Below are 20,860 nucleotides of genomic sequence, written 5' to 3'. Positions count from 1 at the left end.
TTCATTATAAAATGTGTTTATTATAAAATGTGTTTTAATAAAATGTATTTATTATAAAATGTATTTATTATAAAATGTATTTAATATAAAAAGTATTTATTATAAAGTGTATTCATTATAAAATGTGTTTATTATAAAATGTATTTATTATAACCTGAGATTAAGTTTAAGTTCATCCAATCTGCTTGGTATTCTTGAACTATACGAATATCTAAATTAAAATATAAATTAATAAAAAAATAAGAAGACTTGGTTTTCCCCTTAGATCTTTATTTATATTTTTTATTTTAAGCAAGTTTTTAAAACAATTCTTTTTTATTTACGTTGTCGTGTGAAACATATCCAAATTTGATCTTTAGGGTTTATTTTTAAAAATATAAACAGAAACTTTTCATGTTTTGTCACATTTTTTGTCAATTTATTTTTGTTTGTGTTTGTTTATGTTTGTTAATGTTTAAGTTTATTTATAATTGTTTAAGGTTTGTTGCTTTTTTAACGTTTTCTTTATTTAACGTTTGTTTACTTTTGTTCATATTTGTTTATGTTTCTTTCAGTCTATTTACGTTTGTGTATGTGTGTTTGTTTGTGTGTGTTTATGTTTGATTATGTTTGTTTATACCTGTTTATTTTTGTTTGGGTGTGTTTATGTTGGTTTATGTTGGTTTATGTTTTTTTGTTTGTTTATGTTTTGTAGAAAAATAGGAAAGGAGGCACCTTAACCTGATTCTAAAGCTTGCAGCTTGTCAAAACTGCAAGGATGTCCCAAAAATTTTTTTTTTCAAAATTAGCCGAAATATGATTGAATGATGTACGAACAAGAAGAAAATGAAGAATAAGAAATATAGAAATGTCAAAATATTTACATTTGCTATAATAACACTATTTAAAGAATGTTGTAAAATATTTAAAATTTAAAAATAAATGTGTAAAAAAATGTTTGTTTATGTTTTGTTTATGTTTGGTTATGTTTGTTTATATTTGTTTATGTTTGTTTATGTTTTTTTCTGTTTGTTTATGTTTGTTTATGTTTGTTAATGCTTGTTTATATTTGTTTATGTTTGTTTATGTTTGTTTATGTTTGTTTATGTTTGTTTATATTTGTTTATGTTTGTCTACCTGCCGGAGAGGGGGGATGGTGTGGTTGAGCATTCATCCCATGTGTAGGATACAACTGGCAGAGGGGGCGGGCTGGGTGTGGCGGGGATATCTAATCAGTACAGTACATTGAACAGCAGACTAGTAAAGTACATTGAACAGCAGACTAGTAAAGTACATTGAACAGCAGACCAGTACAATACATTGAACAGCAGACCAGTACAATACATTGAATAACAGACCAGTATGGTTCCACGTCAAATCAAATTAAATTTCACGTTGGATTGAAATATCAAATATATTTAGCTATAACGTCTCTTTTTTAAGAGTTAGTAAGAAGAAATAAAAAGTTTTGAATTTTTATATGTAACACAAAAAAAGTCAAATATAAAAGTAGAATCATAACTAAAAGAGCTCCGAGATTACAAAGTCTAACCACCAGTAATTTCGCATATATTTAACTTCTGTCTAGATTGAAGGGGTTTAAAGCAGTATAGTCTAAAAATTACCCTTGTTAGGAGTCAAGAACTATTAAGTTGTTTAAAAGTTTTAGATTTTTTTGATAAATAAATTAGCTAAATGTAAATTGAAAAGTTTTTTTTCTCAACTCCCTAGTACAAATATATTAGCAAGATACTACCATTTCATTTTTTCTTTTTGCCAATTTGATTTAGAAACAACGAAATTTTCATCATTTATCAAAAGCGTGAAAAAGTATTAAAATATCTAGAAATACCTATTTTAAAAACCAAAAAGTGCAGAATCCATGATTTAAAGAAAGATATTGCATTTGGTCAAAGACAAACTTTTGAATTAAACTTCTTATTTTTATCAATGTATTTATGGATATATAAGATATATTTTACATCACATTCCTAATCATCATTTCCTAATAAAGCTAGTCAGTTTCTCTATACGTTAATCAACACTCTTCCTAACTTTACCCCCCTTTACTCTCTTCCTAACTTTCCCGCCCCCTCCCTTCCTAACTTTACCCTCTACTTATCGTCATATCTGACATTTGAAGGTTAGTCAGAGAAACTGACTATATGTATATATGATCTATAGTAAATACTCTAAGTTTTCCCTGTACACTGTACTGCACCTCGACCTCTGCATATTCAGTACAGGTACATGTGTGGGGGAGAAGTATAAAAGATGATTCTTTATATGAAGGTCATTATAGGATAATATTAGGTATAGTTAAACATAGGAGCAAGGAGAAAGTTAGGATAAAACAGTCAAGTAGGCAAGTAGACAGATAGGATTAAAAGTTGGTAGACAGTAGACAAGTAGACAGGAAATGTTAAAGACAAGTTGACAGGTTGGATTAAAAGAAAACTAACAGGACTGATAAAGACAAGTAAACAGGAAGGATTAAAGGCAAGTAGGCATTTAGGATTAAAGTTAAGTAGATAAGTAGGATTAAAAGCAAATAGAAAGATAGAACTAAAGAAAAGTAGACAGGTAAGATAAAAGACCAGTAGACATGTAGGATTAAAGACAAGTAGACAGGTAGGATTAAAGACAAGTAGACATTTAGGATTAAAGACAAGTAGACAGGTAGGATTAAAAGCAAATACTCAGGTGGGATAAAAAGCAAAACAGAAAGGTAGGATTAAAGACAAGTAGACAGGTAGGATTAGAATCAAAGAAATCTCCTCTTTCATCGAACTCATTTTATAAACGAGAAAAGTTAGAAATTAAAATAGTTTTCAAAAAAGTTAAATTGGCATTTTCTAGGATGAGTTAACATATCCATCTACATCCCCCCTTTCCCCTATACCAGCCCCCCACCCCCGTCCACTCTTCGAACTTTGTTAATTTGAATCTTTTTCTATCTTTTTCTTGTCAATAAAGTTTTTAAAAATGGAAATAGGGTTTTAGAATATCTGTTTGTTTTAACTTAAAAAATAATTCCAGAAATTAATTTCTTTTCAAAACTTAACATTAAAATCAAAAACGTCTATCATAAAAGAAAACATATCTTATAATTTTAAAAGTATTTATAATTATATTTTATAAATAGTTTGTAAAAATATTTATAATTATATTGTATAAATAGTTTGTAAAAATATTTATAATTATATTGTATAAATAGTTTGTAAGAATATTTATAATTATATTGTATAAATAGTTTGTAAAAATATTTATAATTATAAACTAGTTTAATCTTGAACATTTGTATTCCCTGCTTCATAGATCAAAGAGGTTTAAGCACCATTTAGCTCTAGCTCTTGATAGGGTTGGGCACATATCGTTTTACACTTTTCGTTAACATGACAAAAAAAAGAAACAAAATCTTTTGGAAATTATAAAAACAACCAGACAATTTAGTTAAAGCGAAAACTTATCAGAACGGTTTATCTAGTTAGTATTTAATACATCATTTTTTCATTTTTAATACATCATTTTTTCATTTTCAATACATCATTTTTTCATTTTTAATACATCATTTTTTTAATTTAAGGCCTATCCCTACCTCTAGCTTTAAGGAATATGATCAAAGTGTATTTATCTGAATTAACATATTTGGTTTAGATCTACACAATCAGGACATCTTAAGGAATTGTAAGGTAGCATTCAATCCTTCTTTACAAGTCATTCATTTAGGTCGGATTAAGGAATGCTTGAAAGACTTCTTTGATCCGTCTATATATTGTTTAAAACCTTAATACTGTTTGAACCCTTCAAATTGTTTAAGCTTAATAAGCATGGTATATCTGCCTTTTTCTATTTTTACTGATGTCAGTAATGCCAAGTTGTTATCTTTAAGTTTCTTTATGGATATTCAGTATGACATAAATACTTAATTTTTCCAATCTTTGCACTAGAGATGTCAACGTTTTGATTTTTCTAGATTTTAGCTTTCGTTGTTACACATTATTGTAACGTAACGTACAAAAACGTACATTTTTACGTTTCGTTACACTATCGTTGACATCTCTACTTTGCACCTTCGTATCTTTTACTACATAATCTGATTCATGATCGGACTATTGATTTTTCAACAATATCACAAGCATCACCATCAATATCAAAATCAACAACAAAATCAATAATGCTTTATCATTAACAGCACCATAACATCAACATTAGCATAATTGTCAACATTAACATAGATATCAACATCAACATGAAAATCAACATTATCGTCACTGTCAACATTAAAATGATGATAATTCATGATTATAAAATGTACTGTCCCTGGGTCTGAAAGAGCAGGTTTAGCCCTGTAAACAGGGGTGCAGGTTTCTCCTCTAAAAGATTATTTATCAACAAATAAATACAATTATTTTGATCGTACATTGCACCAAAACTATTTTTGTTAAAATATAGGTTAGATTTGATAAAATGCCAATAGTAAAAGAAAAGCAAGAAAATGTTATTACCAGATAAAGTATATTGTAGTTTCTTGTTTTTTTTACGGCTTCTTATTTATATTTAGAAAGCTAGTTAACTCGCCTCTTATTTATTTTTCCTCATGTATAAGACCGTAACTTGTAGAAATATTGTAGACTTTTAATATTTATCACTATGAATTCTGCTAAATCAAACAGTCAAAACATTAAAGGTTTACATTACATCATCAATTTACAAAGATTATGGATTATAAAATAGAGTTTGAGGAAAGTTGTCCTTTGATATCATCAAAAGGATACGGAGCCTTTTAATCTATGAAGATTACTTTAAAGTGGGGGGGGGAAATTACCTGGAAGGAGTGGGGGAAATTTGATCAAGGTTTCCAAGTTCCATTCTCCCACCTCTACAAAGTAAAGATGAATTCAAACAAATTAATATTTTTATTATCATTAAAAATTGTATCACAATTTAAAACAATTCAATTATTGATGTATTTTTCTTACCCAATTTCATTTAGTTTCAAATATTAACAATCTATATATATATATACCTTGCTTGATTGTCTGTAAGTTTATTTGTTTGTCTGTCCGTTTGTGTCCAATAAACGTCAAAACGGCTGAACCGAGCGGGCCCCAATTTTGTGTGGTACCTCACTTGACCCATTTTGAACATGCGGGAAAAAATGTTATCAAAATTTTTTGTTTTGTTTTTGTACAAAGAGAAGATGCTCACAGATTAAAAGTTGAAATAGAAGATTGGCGGCGAAGAGCCCTAAAAGCTTAGTTAAGATATATTATGCAAATCCTTTATTTAAACTTTAAGCTAAAAGTGTGCAGGCAAAAAAACTTTATTCCTTTTTGTATTTTTAAAAATGGCGTAATATAGAAAATCATAAACTATACTTTGAACAGTTTGTTATTTCACTTCATTTTCTCAATAAATTTTATATAAGTATAACTTAAAATGAATAAAAACTGCATAAACTAATATAAATCAAATATTTAAAATATTCGTAAATATTTAAAATAGTTTGGTGTTGTAGGAGCTTCATTAAACTTGACACTTCACTTAGCTGAGGTTGCAATTTTACAACAAACTTTAACATTTCAATTTTTAATTTTGATTTTTAAAGCTTTCAAAGACAGGACTCAAGAAAATGTAAACTAAAGTTTCTTAATGACTTTTATTTAAAGAATGGAAAGGAATTGAGTCTTTGCCACAAACTCTGCTTTTCTAAATCCGATATCTTTGGATTCCAATGTCGTAGACCTTAGATATTTCAAACTATGAATTCTGTTAGATCAAATAATATAAGTTTGAAATATCAAAGTTTTGCGACATTGGGTTCTAAAGATGTAGGGATTATAAAATCAGAGTTTGTGGCAAAGACTCAATTCCTTTAACAGATTATAATTGGATCATAGTTAGATCAGTTGTATTGGAACCCTGTATGTAGGAGCTAAATACTCACCTGAGGGTTTATGGTATGTAGATTTATAAAATCTATTTTTAGTATATGTCTTGTCCTTAAATTTATGTTTATTTTCTATTTAGATAGAATAAAGATTTGACAATCTTACTCTTCTACCTTTAGTACACCAGCGTATCTGTGAGATTAGACAATGTTTCCTACTTTCAGTTTTTGGGTTACCAACAATTTATTCAATATAGATTTAGTTTAGTATGAATTCAGTGGGTTTGCTAAGCGTAAATAACAGATTTTAAAAAAAATATTATTGAATCAAAATGCAGAAATGTTGATAATTTACCAAGTACTAATGTGCCAACTGTACCTGAACAATTTAAGTCGGTTTCTAGTTGAATTATAGCTATCATCCTAGATAAATAGATTCATGGCTAGATAAATAGATACATAGATAGATAGATAAATAGATTCATTGATAGATAGATAAATAGATTCATAGATCGATAGATAAATAGATACATAGATAGATAGATAAATATATTCATAGCTAGATAGATAAATAGATTCATGGATAGATAAATTGATTCATAGATAGATAGATAAATAGATTCATGGATAGATAAATTGATTCATAGATAGATAGATAGATAAATAGGTTCATGGATAGATAGATAAATAGATTCATGGATAGATAGATAAATAGATTCATAGATAGATAGATAAATAGATACATAGATAGATAAATAGATTCATGGATAGATAAAAATATTAATAGATAGATAGATAAATAGATTCATGAATACATAGATGGATGGAAATACAGATAAAGAATGTAGGATATTAGGTTGCCAAATAAAAATAAAAGTGATTTTTTCTAGGAATGCAATAAAAAGAATACATTTTTACATACTGCGATCGTGAATACAGAAATAAGAAAAAACAATATTTTTCTTCTTTTTCTTAGCTAAATAAGTAGATTAAAGACATATTTAATGTATTGCTATTTCGGGGGAAAATAAAAGAAGTTTAATATGTATATCTTTACTTGATCTGGAAATCAATATGTATTTCTTTACCTGATCTGGAAATCAATATGTATTACTTTACCTGATCTGGAAATCAATATGTATTACTTTACCTGATCTGGAAATCAATAAATATTTCTTTACCTGATCTGGAAATCAATATATATTACTTTACCTGATCTGGAAATCAATATGTATTTCTTTACCTGATCTGGAAAACAATATGTAATACTTTACCTGATCTGGAAATCAATATGTATTACTTTACCTGATCTGGAAATCAATATGTATAACTTTACCTGATCTGGAAATCAATATGTATAACTTTACCTGATCTGGAAATCAATATGTATTACTTTACCTGATCTGGAAATCAATATGTATTTCTTTACCTGATCTGGAAATCAATATGCATTACTTTCTTTACCTGATCTGGAAATCAATATGCATTTCTTTACCTGATCTGGAAATAAAATCAATATGTATTACTTTACCTGATCTGGAAATAAATATGTATTTCTTTACCTGATCTGGAAATCAATATGTATAACTTTACCTGATCTGGAAATCAATATGTATAACTTTACCTGATCTGGAAATCAATATGTATAACTTTACCTGATCTGGAAATGTTTGTCTACGTTTTCCTCCGAAGTCTGGAACAGCTTCCTGTACAATAACAATATTTTGCAGTACTGTACAAACATTGTGCTGATAGGGCGATGCAGTAGTTATAAATAAATTTGTCAAGAAATTGTATTTCTTCTCCTTCTTTTATCTTTATCGTTGAATCTTATTAAAATCTACAAAAATGTGTAGACCTCTTAAAGGACACTTCAGAGTTTCATTTAACTCTAGAATTTTTTTTTGGCTCTGACACTCATTGGTTGGCATGAGTTTCAAACATTTGTATGTAAAAATATAAAAGATTTTAGTTGTAAGGGTCAATTTAATATATTATTGCAACAAAAACATTTTTCTCTTCATACCACTTTTTATTTTTGTGCGAAAAGTTTTGTTTGATAAACCTATATAAGTACTCCTAAGTTCATGTTTGTAAATTAACATACTCTTACTGCATTTATATTAGATTCTATATTAGAAAAATATTTGTACGCCATATACTTTTAGAAAATAGAAATTCCGAGGAATTAAACATGATTGTTGGCTCTTATTCAGAGTTTAAACTCAGAGGTTAAATATGCAAGCTATTAGAGCAATAAGCATACAAAGTAAATCAATCTTTGTATTCCTCATTTTTAAATAAAATATGTTTCCAATCTGATTGTGCAAACCTTGATATTTCAAACCGAATTCATAGTTAAAATATCAAAGTAAGCAATCAGGTTGCAATCAGAGTTTGTGGCGACGAATAAAAAACATGAAAAAGTGCAATTTTATATCCTCAGAAATTATATTTTAATAGACCCAGAAATATTATTAGGTTGCATTCATTGCATTTATATTTAGTTGCCCAGTAACAAATAGGATTGAGAATAGTTCTAGAAAATACTTTCTTTATCTTAACATGCTTCAAGTTTAAAACAAATTCTTCTCTAGGGGTTGGATCGGATTAAGTTTCTACAAACCTATTTATTGTCTTGTCTAAAAAAAGTTGACATAAGTTACCTCTTCCCACTCAATATATTATGTGCAATTTTATAATTGAATAATTTTACAGTTTTTACGTTTTCAAATCTAACTTTAAAATGATTTTTGAAAAAAAAACTACCTGGATTTCAATCTGATAGTGTAGACCTTTGACATTAAACTTTTCAGATTTCATAGTTTGAAATATCAAACCTATTAATTCAACAATAATATAAGGACTTGAAAATTAGATTTTTATGGCGTCTAATTATTTCCTTTCCGGGGTTTTCTTGCAACAGTTAAATCCTAATTTTCCCAATTTCCTGATATATATGTTCTATATATAAAGTAAATCCTATAGTATATAAAGATTCTGAAGATTGTGATTTCTATTTTTAAAACGAAACATTTCCAAGAAATGAAAGAAAGGAAATGAAGCAAAGCTGCCCTTTTCTTGTTTTAAAGATAGATAGATAGTTACACAATATAAAGTAGATACAGTCTTACAGAGTTTTATTTTGTTTATCAAAAACATTATTCAAATGAAGTAACCAAGATCATACAGAGCGTTCCATATCAAATTGGATTATATACAAGCTTTAGCACACATTATACTCGAAAAACTTATCAATAAAATGTCCTAACGATGAAATGTCTTATCTATGAAATGTCTTATCTATGAAATGGCCTATTGATGAAATGTCTTATCTATTAAATGTACTACCGATGAAATGTCTTATCTACGAAATGTCTTATCGATGAAATGTCTTATCTATTAAATGTCCTACCGATGAAATGTCTTATCTATGAAATGTCCTATTGATGAAATGTCTTATCGATGAAATGTCTTATCTATGAAATGTCATATCGGTGAAATGTCTTATCTATGAAATGTCCTATCGATGAAATGTCTTATCTATGAAATGTCCTATTGATGAAATATCTTATCTATTAAATGTCCTACCGATGAAATGTCTTATCTATTAAATGTCCTATCGATGAAATGTCTTATCTATGAAATGTCCTATCGGTGAAATGTCTTATCTATGAAATGTCCTATCGATGAAATGTCTTATCTATGAAATGTCTTATCTATGAAATGTTTTATCTATAAAATGTCTTATCTATGAAATGTCCTATCGATGAAATGTCTTATCTATGAAATGTCCTATGGATGAAATGTCTTATCTATGAAATGTCTTATCTATGAAATGTCTTATCTATGAAATGTCTTATCTATGAAATGTCCTACCGATGAAATGTCTTATCTATGAAATGTCCTATTGATGAAATGTCCTATGGATGAGATCAGGGACGTATTCAGGAACTTGTCCAAGGGGAAGGGGGCTTATTTTTTCTAGAGGGAGCGGGCGCCGAGTACCCGTTTGGTTCCAAAAAACTGAAGCCCCCCTTTTGACTACGCCCCTATGAAATGCGTAAATTGCCCTTATATTTGCAGACTTTAAACTTAAAATAAAAATACTCCGGAAGAATTCTCCGATTTCCCCTGAACTAATTAAATCCTACACGGATGATTAATATGAGATATATTCTCAACTCTCGCTCTACTCTACCTTTCTATTAGTTTAAGGATAATTCTACTAATGCTTTGCAACATAGTTTCGCTAAGAAAAGGAGGAGGGAAGCGGAGTAGGAGGAGGNGTCCTGGAAGGAAAGTAGGAGGAGGGAAAAAGGGGGGGCGAAGGGAAAGTTAGGGGTGGAATTCTTCTTGTATAGTTTAGAAAGCCTCAGCACATAGTTCACCCTTAAAATACATGAATATTGTAGTTTTATTCATGAACAAATAGCATATTTGGTTCAACTGTTTCAGGCTACAAAATTTATAAATATGTGTGGCCTTTTATAAGTATATCTACATATGGATGTATAAGGGGGGTAGAACAGGGAGGGGGGTAAATAATTTTGTGTAATCTCCGCAAATCTTATTATAATGCTTTACTTGATGGAAAAGTAATCTTGTTAACAGAACCTACCTTACTGTCTGCCTTCCTGTCTATCTGTATATACCTTCCTGTCTATCTGTATACCTTCCTGTCTATCTGTCTACCTTCCTGTCTATCTGTCTACCTTCCTGTCTATCTGTCTACCTTCCTGTCTATCTTTCTACCTTCCTGTCTATCTGTATACCTTACTGTCTATCTGTATATACCTTCCTGTCTATCTTTCTACCTTCCTGTCTATCTTTCTACCTTCCTGTCTATCTGTCTACCTTCCTGTCTATCTGTATATACCTTCCTGTCTATCTGTCTACCTTCCTGTCTATCTGTCTACCTTCCTGTCTATCTGTCTACCTTCCTGTTTATCTGTATACCTTCCTGTCTATCTGTATACCTTCCTGTCTATCTGTATATACCTTCCTGTATATCTGTATACCTTCCTGTCTATCTGTATACCTTCCTGTCTATCTGTTTACCTTCCTGTCTATCTCTGTTTACCTTCCTATCTATCTGTCTACCTTCCTGTCTATCTGTACCTCATGTCTATCTGTTTACCTTCCTGTCTATCTTTCTACCTTCCTGTTTATCTTTATACCTTCCTGTTTATCTGTTTACCTTCCTGTCTATCTGTCTACCTTCCTGTCTATCTGTTTACCTTCCTGTCTACCTGTCTACCGCCCTGTCTATCTGTCTTTTACTATTTGTCCGCCTTTTTCTCCAGTATATCGCGCCTTCTATCCTATGTGTCTGCCTTCTTTCCTATCTATCTGCTTTCTTGCCTATTATTTCGACATTCCTATCTGTCTGCTTTTTATCTGTCTACCATCTTTCCTATCTGTCTGTCTTCTTTCCTATCTGTCTGTTTTTTTTCTTATATGTTTGCCTTCTTTCCTACCTGTCTGCCTTCTTTCCTATTTTGTCTGCATTATCTTCTATCTATCTGTCTGTCTTCTTTCCTATCTTTCTGCCTTCCTGCTTGCCAAACTTACTACCTGGATTCCTTAATTCCTTTCTTCCTGCGTGTTCCACAACTTCTTGGTTACATGCCTAACTACCTTGCTGTCTACATGCCTAACTACCTTGCTGTCTACATGCCTAACTACCTTGCTGTCTACATGCCTAACTACTAACTAACTTGCTGTCTACATGCCTAACTAACTTGCTGTTTACATGCCTAACTACCTTGCTGTCTACATGCCTAACTAACTTGCTGTCTACATGCCTAACTAACTTGCTGTTTACATGCCTAACTACCTTGCTGTCTACATGCCTAACTAACTTGCTGTTTACATGCCTAACTAACTTGCTGTCTACATGCCTAACTACCTTGCTGTCTGCATGCCTAACTTCCTTGCTGTTTATATGCCTAACTACCTTGCTGTTTACATGCCTAACTACCGTGCTGTCTACATGCAACCCTGCCTGCCTATCTTTATACCACATACCTTCATCTCAGCCTTTATTGCCTGCTTACCTGATTACCTGCCTGTCTGTCTGCCTGCCTGCATACCTACCTGCCTGCCTACCTGCTTGCCTACCTGCATGCCTACCTGCCTGCATACCCATGCCTACCTATCTGCCTGCCTACCAGCCTGAGTGATTGTCCAAGATGACAGTATTTATAAATCTCAACGTTAAGGGGAATCAATCCATTAACAGGTGAATGAATGACTGAATAAAGTATATTAAATAAATATACATACATTACATTGATATGTCAATCTTTGTATGTAATAATATATAAATATACATATACATCTTTGTCTTCTCTATTTGTTGTTTGTTGGTCGGTTTGTGTGTGTAAACCCATCAACAAACCTAAACTTTTTGGGACAAATATTTGTTGTTTGTTGGTCGGTTTGTGTGTGTAAACCCATCAACAAACCTAAACTTTTTGGGACAATATTTGTTGTTTGTTTGTCGGTTTGTGAGTGTAAACCCATCAACAAACCTAATCTTTTTGGAACAATATTTGTTGGAAATCTAATTCTAATTTTAATAATAATAATTTTAATCTAGTTTTAACTTTAATTAATTTTGGGACAATATTTGTTGGAAATCTAATTTTAATTTTAATAATAATAATTTTAGTTACCACTAATCAATAACAATAACATTTTAAAAAAAATAAAGAAGTCCTCTTTTATTTTTTGGTCTCAGAGAATTGATGGCTTCTAATTTTCTTAATCAATTTCCCAATTATTTTCAGACATATTTCAAAAGCAATTTTTATTAGATTGGTTCGTAAATATTTCTAAAAAATGTTATATTCTCGTTCGCAGGCCACGCAGGAATCCGGGTTAACAATGGTTTGGGTCAACTTTTTCAGTTGTCTCAGCGTTTTTCATCTAAACACGGACAAGAAACACCTTGAACTGATTAGGAATATAATAGTTTATATTAATATATATACTTTGCTAGTTTGTATCCAATAAACGTGAAATCGGCTGAACCGATCCGTTCCAAATTTGTGTGGAACCTAATATGACCTCTGGTGAGGTTTATGAATCTAAAAGATGTGCCTGAGAAATTTCGATTTTTCATAATTCATGAAAAAAATCGATAAAGGACTTGAACTTTTGCCACAAGCTTAACTTTTCGAATCACTATATCTTTGTAACCTGATGATGTAAACCTTTGATATTTCAAACTAAGAATATTAGATCTAACAATATTTATAGTTTGAAATATCTAAGGTCATACGATCTTCATTAGGTTTAGAAGATATAGGGATTACAATATCAGAGTTTGTGGCCAAGACTCATTTCCTTTGTTTGTTATTGTTTCATGATTTAAGAAGAGAAAATGCCGCAGATAGAGCAACAATTAAAAGTTATAATAGAAAATGGCGCCCTGCATGGAAACCTGGTAGTTTATATTGATATGGTTTACATATCCTAGATTAAGAAGATTAAAGGTTAGGAATATATAATATATTAGAGGAGGGCAACCTACAAGAATTCAGGCGGGATTCAGAATTTTACAAAATTGCAAAAACCAACAAAAAACTGAAAATAGATTGATAGATAGATAGATAGATAAATAGATAGATTGATAGATAGATAGAAAGATAGATAGAAAAATAGATAGATAAATAGATAGATAGATCTGTAAGGGATGGGTTCCATATAAGTAACATTCTAGTCCGGAAGCTCTAGTGATCCAAGTCTTTGGAAGGATGTAAACAAACCCAAGCAAAATTAAACTATCCTCCAAACATAGATATTTCTTCAGCTTTGGTTCAAACATAGATATCTATCAATTTTTCCAAACATAAATAGGTTTTAACTATGTTTCCAAACATAGATATGTTTTTATCTATGTTTCCAAACATTGATATGTTTTTATCTATGTTTCCAAACATAGATATGTTTTTATCTATGTTTCCAAACATAGCTACGTTTTTATCTATGCTTCCAAACATAGATACGTTTTTATCTATGTTTCCAAAAATAGATTTGTTTTTATCTATGTTTCTAAACATAGATATTTTTATTTATGTTTCCAAACATAGATATGTTTTTATCTATGTTTCCAAACATATGATATATATTTATCTATGGTTGCAACATCGATATTTTTTCATAAATGGTTTCAGACATAGATATTTTGTTTTGTTTCAAATAAAGATATTTTTTAGTTCCAAACATAGATATCTATCTATATTTTTTCGGAAACAAAGATATGTATTAATCTATGTTATTTTTGTATCTATCTATGGCCGGTTCCAAACAAAGAGAACCGATTTTAAAATAAGTAAAATAAGTCCCCCCCCCCCCCCTCCCCTAGCGGTATTGAGAAGCAATATTAAAATTTAATCAATTGTACAGAATTGTTGATACAACAGTTTCCTTTGCAATGCATTTACCATGATTTATTATCATAAAAGTTTCAAGATCTTTCTAACCAAAATTTGCATTTTAATCCCCCCCCCCCTCTGAAATGATAATTAGATTTAGGTTTAAACCTTGTTTATATTTACGTACACGTATGACGTATATTCTAAGATGTTTCAAAAATATTAAGGTTGTAAATAATTAGGACTAAAAAATAATAATGATGATATTTGTTTAAAAAATGGGTTTATTTGATGTTTTCAGTTCAAATGAGCCAACTGAAGAATCATCTGTTGTAAACCCCGAGTTTTATTCGGTCTACAGCAGAATTTAAAATACAATAATTGGCTCTCTTAGTTCATATTTATTAATTCAATAGATGTAATAATTGTATATTTATATTTAGGAGATTAGTATTCAGCATTCGGATCCACCAAGGTCTCAAACGACATCAAGAGCTCCGCCCTNATATAACTTTAACTTTACAGAGCTGCCTTCTTTAGCTTTGCGAAGCTAGTAACTTTGCGGAGCTATCAGCTCTGTTGAACTATTAATGTTGCGGAGCTGTTAGCTTTGTGGAGCTATTAACTCTGCGGAGCTATTAATTCTGCGGAGCTATGTATTTAGTTTAGCTATACAGGATTGTATATATCCTGACTTGTCTATGTTAATATAAATGTCTATAACTAGCTATTGATAGCTGAATCTATTTATCAGGCTATATTATGTTTATAGTCTGAATTATGAATCAATATAAACTTGGGAGCTGCACTTACCTAAGGTAGAAGATTATATCTATGTATAAGTCTTTCTACTATTAAGGTTCTTTGTGCACTGCCCGTTCCCGTTTGCTTTGATTCATTATATAGAGCGCTGGCTGCATTTTCTATATATATATACAATCTATATATCTATATACGTAAATTCTAAGGTATTCCTAATCCGTTCCAGATTACAACACATCAAATGAAGGACAGTAATTAACTTTTCCCAGGACATCCTGTAAGTTATTAAACACTTTTTTACAGGTTGTTAAACGGGAAGGATAACATTTAGATAACATTTAATGCACCAGGGTGGAACACATGGCAACGTCTCGTAAATCTATAAATGCCAACAAGCGAATCAAACTACATTTTTCAACAGAGATACTATTCAACAACAAAATAAATTCATGCAAAATGGCCTCAACAACACATTTGAAAATGTGAAAGGGGAGGTCAAGACGGGTCTGATTTTGATAGTGGTAGGCGATTATATCAATATAATGAAAACGACTTTTTATTTAAGTTTTAATTGTTAACAAGTTTACAAGTAACTAATCGAAGTTTTTTAATTGACAGTTTCTCTTAGTTTCCATGTTTTTTTGTGTATCCATGCTGTTTAAAAGCTTGGTAAAAATCCAAACTGAAATCTAAAGTCATTTTCATTGTATTAACATATATAGTTGCCTATACCACCGTCTCCGAACAAACTCATGTTTTGAACTGAATCAGGATTTTAAATGGAAAATACGACAACTAGCAAGTTTTTCATTCCTCAAGAAAATTTGTACACTTCAGACAGAAATTGAAATTGGGTATTTTGATCAAATTGCCAAAAATAAAATCAGAAATTGTGCAATTCAGAGGTAAAATGATAAAAGATAATGGCAATGTAATCTTGCTTTAGAAAAAAAAATATGATGAAAAAATATGTGTGTACATTTCCCATGTAGAATGTATATTCAACATGTACTTAAACATGTACTCAAAGTGCTTTTGTTTTACCATTTTTAAAAAAGGTAAAAATTAGAAATTAAAGGAATTGAGTCTTTTCCACAAACTCTGATTTTCTAATCCCTATATCTTTTGAACACAATGTCCTATACGTTTGATATTTCAAACTATGAATTCTGTTAAATAAAATAATATAAGTTTGAAATATCAAAGGTTTATACCATCAAGTTAATTAGATATAGGTTTTAGATAACAGTTGAGTTTGTGGCAAAAACTCAATTCCTTTACCTGAATTATGCTGTCTATCATACAATCCGTCTCTTCCGCCTGACTATTCAAATCCCTAAAATATTTGGTTTTAACCTTTCCGATTAATAGAAACTATCTTTTTATTAATTAAGGAGACCGTAGAAATCATTTTAACTAGCCTTCTATTTAAACACGATTCTTTATACCGTCAATACCGTCTGAAATACTATTAAAATATGAAATGTTTAACTAGATGAATTATAAATATCTTATTCATCCTTGATCCACCACAAGCTGAAAGGATTTCTTTGTGTATCGGATATGCTACTTTATAAATGAAGAGTCCCCTTTAAAGTCCTTTAAATCTTTCAAATCTTTCAACCTGAGTTCTTGTCAGATCTCTAAACCAACCTGAGTTCTTGTCAGATCTCTAAAGTTCTTGTCAGATCTCTAAATCAACCTGAGTTCTTGTCTGATCTCTAAACCAACCTGAGTTCTTGTCAGATCTCTAAACCAACCTGAGTTCTTGTCAGATCTCTAAATCAACCTGAGTTCTTGTCTGATCTCTAAACCAACCTGAGTTCTTGTGAGATCTCTAAACCAACCTGAGTTCTTGTCTGATCTCTAAACCAACCTGAGTTCTTGTCTGATCTCTAAACCAACCTGAGTTCTTGTCTGATCTCTAAACCAACATGAGTTCTTGTCAGATCTCTAAACCAACCTGTGTTCTTGTCTGATCTCTTAACCAACCTGAGTTCTTGTCTGATCTCTAAACCAACCTGAGTTCTTGTCAGATCTCTAAACCAACCTGAGTTCTTGTCGGATCTCTAAGCCAACTTGAGTTTTTGTCTGATCTCTTAACCAACCTGAGTTCTTGTCAAATCTCTAAACCAACCTGAGTTCTTGTCAGATTTTTAAACCAACCTGAGTTCTTGTCTGATCTCTAAACCAACCTGAGTTCTTGTCAGATCTCTAAACCAACCTGAGTTCTTGTTAGATCTCTAAACCAACCTGAGTTCTTGTCTCATCTCTAAACCAACCTGAGTTCTTGTCTCATCTCTTAACCAACCTGAGTTCTTGTCTGATCTCTAAACCAACCTGACTTGTCTGATCTCTAAACCAACCTGAGTTCTTGTCTGATCTCTAAACCAACCTGAGTTCTTGTCTGATCTCTAAAAACTTTGCAATGCTCTGCTCCAGTAGTTTTTGTCTACCCTCCAGCTCCTGTATTATAAACTCAAGGAACAAAATACAAAGAAAAAATTCCTTTTTAAATATCTGCTTCATTGAACAAACCCATTGAGTTGTTGTAAACATTTCATGAGAGATCTCGTAAAGGATGGATTAGAAACTTTTCAGATTTTAGGATAGGTCTTTATTTTGCATCAGCATCAATAATTATTTTTAAGATATATTTTCATTGGTTCTTTTTAAACCCAAAGGGTTATTTGTTCGTTGGAATTGGAAAATTTGAATTTAAAACATGGAACATATATCTTTTATATCTTCTACAAGTTTCAAAATTTGCCATAATGTAAACTTTATAAATTTGTAAATAAACTTGTAATTTTTTTTAAATCATCTAAAAGCCAAAAAATAGATATGTGTTTTCATCAGAATATTTTCCAAACCAAATCTCTTAACTTATCTCTTTTGTATTTGCATAGTTCATGATCAAGTAATTAATAATGATAAGGAATTGAGATTTTGCCACAAACTCTGATTTTCTAACCCCTATATCTTTGCGACCCGATGTCGTAGATCTCTATGAATTCTGTTTGATCAAATGGTCGTAGTATAGAGGACGTGAGGTCAATTTCTAATGAAAACATAAAGTAACTTCCAGTATATATATTTCTTATAACTTTTACTAGAGGGTTCAGAAAAAGTGTTAATATCAAGATCACACGTGTTAGACTGAAAGTGCAATGCCCCGTATCCGTTCTATCTCATTCCGGTGAATCTTGTGGAACTTGTTTTAGGCGGCCAGGTATCGTCTTCCACAGTAGTTTGAAATATCAACGGTTTACACCATCGAGTTGCAAGGATATAGGGATTAGAAAATTTGACTTTGTGGCTAAAACTCAATTCCTTTGTTCAATTGAATATTTTTAGAATAATACCTGAACTTTCTCACTCACAGCCTGAAATAAGTTTAATTATATTCTTGTTAAAATTTATTAATTCAAAGTTTTTACAGTGGGACTATTCTGCTAAGATAAGACAACATTTATCTTTTATTTTTATAAAGTATTTTGGCAATTTCATCTCATAGTTTGCACTGATTAACTCTTCTTGTACTCTAATTTTCGAAACCTTTATCTTTGAGACAGGATATTAAAGGTTTACATCATAAGTTGGCAAAGATATGGAAATGGAAAATTCATGTTTAATTCCTTGTTTGATACTGATAAAAGTGAATTGTTTATCACGATTGCCTTTGCAAAAAAAATTTCATATTTTTATAAGATAAGAACTGAAGAAATTACATTTTGCAAAATGAAAAAACTGTTTTTATTGTTTTAACAGAGATGGATTCTTTTTATTCTAATATAAATTAATTAATTAATTAAATTAATTAATTAATTAAATTAATTAATTAATTTAATTAATTAGTAGGACATAATTAGTTTCTCCATGGAGTGCTTTATAGTCGGGGGTTGTCATATAAACTTGATTATAATGAAAAATTAATACATAATATACAAAATATACAAAATATTCAAAATTGAATTTGCATTTGAATGAGGAAAGAAATTCAAAAATATCAATGCGCGTTTGTTCTATTGTTGTTTTCTTGCTATGTTGTTGTTTTCCAAACTGAAATGAACCGTACCCCTCTTTAATACGCCACAATCGGTAAAAAAAAAAACATTAAAATGTCAAAAATCTATTTTGAATTCAGTGTTAAGGGATGTAGGGGTGGAAGCTAGAAAGCCAAGATTAAAGTATGTGTTTATTTATCCTACAAGTAAAGAACAAGGAACTCATTACTCATCTCACACTCTTTCTTTAAAGAAGAAAATACGCTAGTTTTACTTTAAGTACTTTAAACTGTATCTTAAACTTTCAATGGTCAATATTAGATATGAAACAATAAGTAAAGAATAATTTCTTATCCTCTCTGTTTCTTATAAAGCACAAAGATGATTAATATCAAACCTGCTTCTCTTTTCTCTCCTTCTCAAACATTGCCTTGTAGTCTACAGGGTTATATTCTATCAGTGGAGCTGGGGACATGGAGCAACGGGAACACAAGGTTTCCAACCTACTCCCTCTCATAGAGTTTAATGTTTCGTCGTGGGTACTGATATCAGTCTCTAGGTAGTTATCCAAACTGGTAGATTCTTCATGGATAGAGTTTTCATAATCTGTATTCACTCCTTCCAGAGTTTCTATTGGATCAATATGATCTTTCTGATCCAACTGTTTGGCTCTTTCGGGTTTATTTAGGCTTTTGTCATAATATTTAGAAATATAATTTAAATATTTGGAGGTGCAATCATCCGTAGTATAGTTTGAAATGGTAGGGCTGGATCTGTAGGTTGAATGGAGCTGATCTGATCCATTCCTGGAGCTGGATCTAGTTGGAGCCTGATTATCTAGGGACTCCCTCCTGCTCCTAATGGTCCTATCCCGGCTAGAGAATCTACAAGTTTTATATATTTTATTGTATTAAATAAAGAAATCTCGCCAATACTGTGGTAAGAACAAATAGAAAACACTAAACACTATTCCGCCGCCCCCCCCCCCTCCTCCTCCTCCTACAAAAAGATGCATCCAGGCTATATTTTTTAAGGTCAAGCTACGTAACATATGTTTTGAAGATCAAACAACTGAATATTCGGACCCTTGCTTCCCTTCCTTATCTTGAAATAGTTTTTATTTCCAGTTCTATCCTTATTAAACCTAACCTTCCCCTTTCCTTCCTTTCAGATCAAAATATCCAATCATCCTTTTACCTCACAAAGATCCAGACATTATTTATTTACGTATCATTATAGTTTACAGGATTCCCCCGCATTTCATTATCTCGTTAAAGCTCACATATGTGAGTATGACAGGATGTATTCTACTGATTCTATCAAATATACACCGAGCCGGTCAACCTCTACTGCAGAAATCATGCGTGACAAGCTGAGTAAAACTTCTTGTTAAAAATATATTCAACTTTCCGGCTTTTTTCCGATCCTTCCCTTCGCCCAGTACTTCTTCGGGGGAATAGAGGGGAAATCTTTCTTCTCAGGGGTAAAATAGGGGATAGTGGAGTCTCCAGGGACCCCTGGTAGGATTCCCAGGAGGGTTGGGAGTACTTTCCCTTTATTTTCCCCCTCAAATAATCCATTTTTCTTCTTCTTCCATCAAGAAGTTTACAAATATCTAAAATTATAAGATTCTTGAAGTTAATTTTATTGAAAGAGAGAAGAAATAGAAAGTAAAATAATTAGAATGTTAAAGGTGTTGATAACAAAATGAGATGAGAGGCTGATAAAAGAAAGGAAATAGAAAACTATATATAGAAAGTAAAAAGAATAAAATATCTTGCTTTAAAAAAAATATTATTGAAAGATTAAAATCATTTTATCAGATTTAAGTAAAA

General features: G+C 30.9%; 1 protein-coding gene across 1 annotated transcript; it reads right to left on the bottom strand.

Annotated features, from left to right (window-relative positions):
• Positions 1 to 147: 147 nt before the first annotated feature.
• On the bottom strand, positions 148 to 20,636 carry LOC111701090 (uncharacterized). The gene is made up of 11 exons (XM_023472235.1): positions 20,436 to 20,636; positions 19,423 to 19,909; positions 18,384 to 18,404; positions 17,414 to 17,484; positions 16,300 to 16,354; positions 7,528 to 7,578; positions 6,252 to 6,295; positions 4,808 to 4,861; positions 4,303 to 4,355; positions 1,117 to 1,207; positions 148 to 211 (listed from the first exon to the last, which is right to left on the bottom strand). Exons 1-11 carry the CDS (start codon positions 20,603 to 20,605, stop codon positions 148 to 150), a joined length of 1,161 nt encoding a protein of 386 aa, XP_023328003.1. The 5' UTR covers positions 20,606 to 20,636.
• Between the last annotated feature and the right edge of the window lie 224 nt (positions 20,637 to 20,860).

The sequence above is a fragment of the Eurytemora carolleeae genome, unplaced genomic scaffold, assembly GCF_000591075.1.
Source record: "Eurytemora carolleeae unplaced genomic scaffold, Eaff_2.0 scaffold323, whole genome shotgun sequence".
NCBI classification, from domain to species: domain Eukaryota; kingdom Metazoa; phylum Arthropoda; class Copepoda; order Calanoida; family Temoridae; genus Eurytemora; species Eurytemora carolleeae.
Note: the sequence above shows the minus strand (reverse complement) of the source record. Positions and strands in the feature narration are given on the sequence as shown.